Source organism: Poecilia formosa, unplaced genomic scaffold, assembly GCF_000485575.1.
Source record: "Poecilia formosa unplaced genomic scaffold, Poecilia_formosa-5.1.2 Scaffold1364, whole genome shotgun sequence".
NCBI lineage: Eukaryota > Metazoa > Chordata > Actinopteri > Cyprinodontiformes > Poeciliidae > Poecilia > Poecilia formosa.
The window spans coordinates 1-1,607 of NW_006801303.1; the positions used below are offsets into that span (position 1 = coordinate 1).

Here is a 1,607-nt window from a genome sequence, read left to right on the forward strand (position 1 = left end):
GACCTGTCAGGGCAAAAGGTCATCCTTCTAGTCCTGAGGGTTGGGAACACTGGGATGCTGACAGCGCCCCCTGTAGGATATCACAGTTTCCTCAAACTGCAGCTGGAAGAGAAGCAGCTGTTTCTATTTCAGTTTTTAATCCTGCCAGATTAATATGCAGCGGTGGAGATTCTAATGTACCTTTGTGTGTGTGTGTGTGTGTGTGTGTGTGTGTGTGTGTGTGTGTGTGTGTGTGTTGGGCTCTAGGTTTCTGTTCTGCAGGTTTCCAGGATTAGAGACTAAATCCTTTTATTGTTTTGTTTCGCAGAAAGAAAGAAATCCAGCTGCAGCAGTGCTACATGCTACCTGCCTTCTTAAAGGGCCGGTACACCAGTTTCCCTCCCCTGTGGTTGGTTTCCGTACCTTTGAACTTGCCGCTCTCCAGCAGCGCTCCGGACTCCTCCAGAGAGAAGAACTCCTCGATGGACACAAAGTTGTAGTCCACACCTGAGATCTCGCCGTCCCGCGGCTGCCGGGTCGTACCTGCCCACAGGATGCTGGGAGGTCATGAGTTGTCATGGTGATCAGACTCACTTACAGATGTTCACTCAGTGTAAAGAACTATAATCTGAAAGAGGTCTCACTCTGTCTGATTTTCATGAAATCTTTATAATCTGAGCTGCTTCACATTCTATGACCTCAGATTAAATCTGAGTTACATCAGTACAGAATTTAACAGGGAGCATCCAGGTGTGTGTTTAGTGTGTGTCCAGGTGTGTGTCCAGGTTCGTCTTACACGGCACAGCGCGCAGGTACAGGTTCTCCCTGATCAGCTGCTGCAGCTGACTGTCCATGGAGCCTGGAGTGAAACACTTGCTGAGGTACAACCTGAGGTCTTTACACAGAGAGGAACCTGACAACCAGACAGGAAGTGATGTCACAGTGATGTCACACATGTATCCTTACAGTTATTCCTGCTCAGGAACGTTATAGACAGAGTTCTTTTGTTTGGAGCTGGTAAACACTGTGCATGCTTTAACTGGTTTAACTGGTTTAACTGGGCTGAACCAGAACGTCATCATCTCACCTGGGAACACAGTCTTGATTCTGATTGGATGAGGACAAGAGTTCAGGACTCCTCGGACATCGCCCAGCGTCATCCCCAACACCGGCGTCCCCCCGATCTCCAGGATGATGTCACCCACCGTGGCCCCGCCCCCCGGGGCGGCAGTGACAAAGGGAAACTCCCCATAATCAGCTCCGCCTCCGATGGCCAGACCCAGCTCTCCGGAGCCGGCGCCGGCGCCCAGCGGAACGAAGCTCTCCTGGACCTGCACACAGGAAACCGGAGCTCAGGGACAGGCAGTCCAGACGCTGAGCCCGGGGTCAAAGGTCAGGCCGTACCTTGGAGCGCCAGTGGAGCTTCTTCACCGTGGCTTTAGACATGGCTGCTGAGCTGCAGACAGAGGGAACAGCTGGTTACTGAGCATGCTCAGTACAGACCTTCAGCATCGCAGTCAGGCTGGAACCAACGATCTGAAAGAGAACTGTTCAGATCAGAGAACTGTTCAGATCAGAGAACTGTTCAGATCAGAGAACTGTTCAGATCAGAGAACTGTTCAGATCAG

The 1,607-nt window shown here is 51.4% G+C and overlaps 1 protein-coding gene across 1 annotated transcript in view; it reads right to left on the reverse strand.

The window, feature by feature from the left end:
* Nucleotides 1-319: 319 nt before the first annotated feature.
* The window catches only part of LOC103132824 (membrane-associated guanylate kinase, WW and PDZ domain-containing protein 3-like), an 8,594-nt gene continuing 7,306 nt past the window's right edge, over nucleotides 320-1,607 (reverse strand). The window contains exons 2-5 of the mRNA XM_016667602.1: nucleotides 1,384-1,435; nucleotides 1,067-1,310; nucleotides 776-892; nucleotides 320-522 (exon numbers count right to left, since the gene is read on the reverse strand). Coding sequence (XP_016523088.1) covers nucleotides 335-522; nucleotides 776-892; nucleotides 1,067-1,310; nucleotides 1,384-1,425 — 591 coding nt within the window. The 5' untranslated portion in view covers nucleotides 1,426-1,435 and the 3' untranslated portion in view covers nucleotides 320-334. The remainder of the gene's footprint in view (nucleotides 523-775; nucleotides 893-1,066; nucleotides 1,311-1,383; nucleotides 1,436-1,607) is intronic.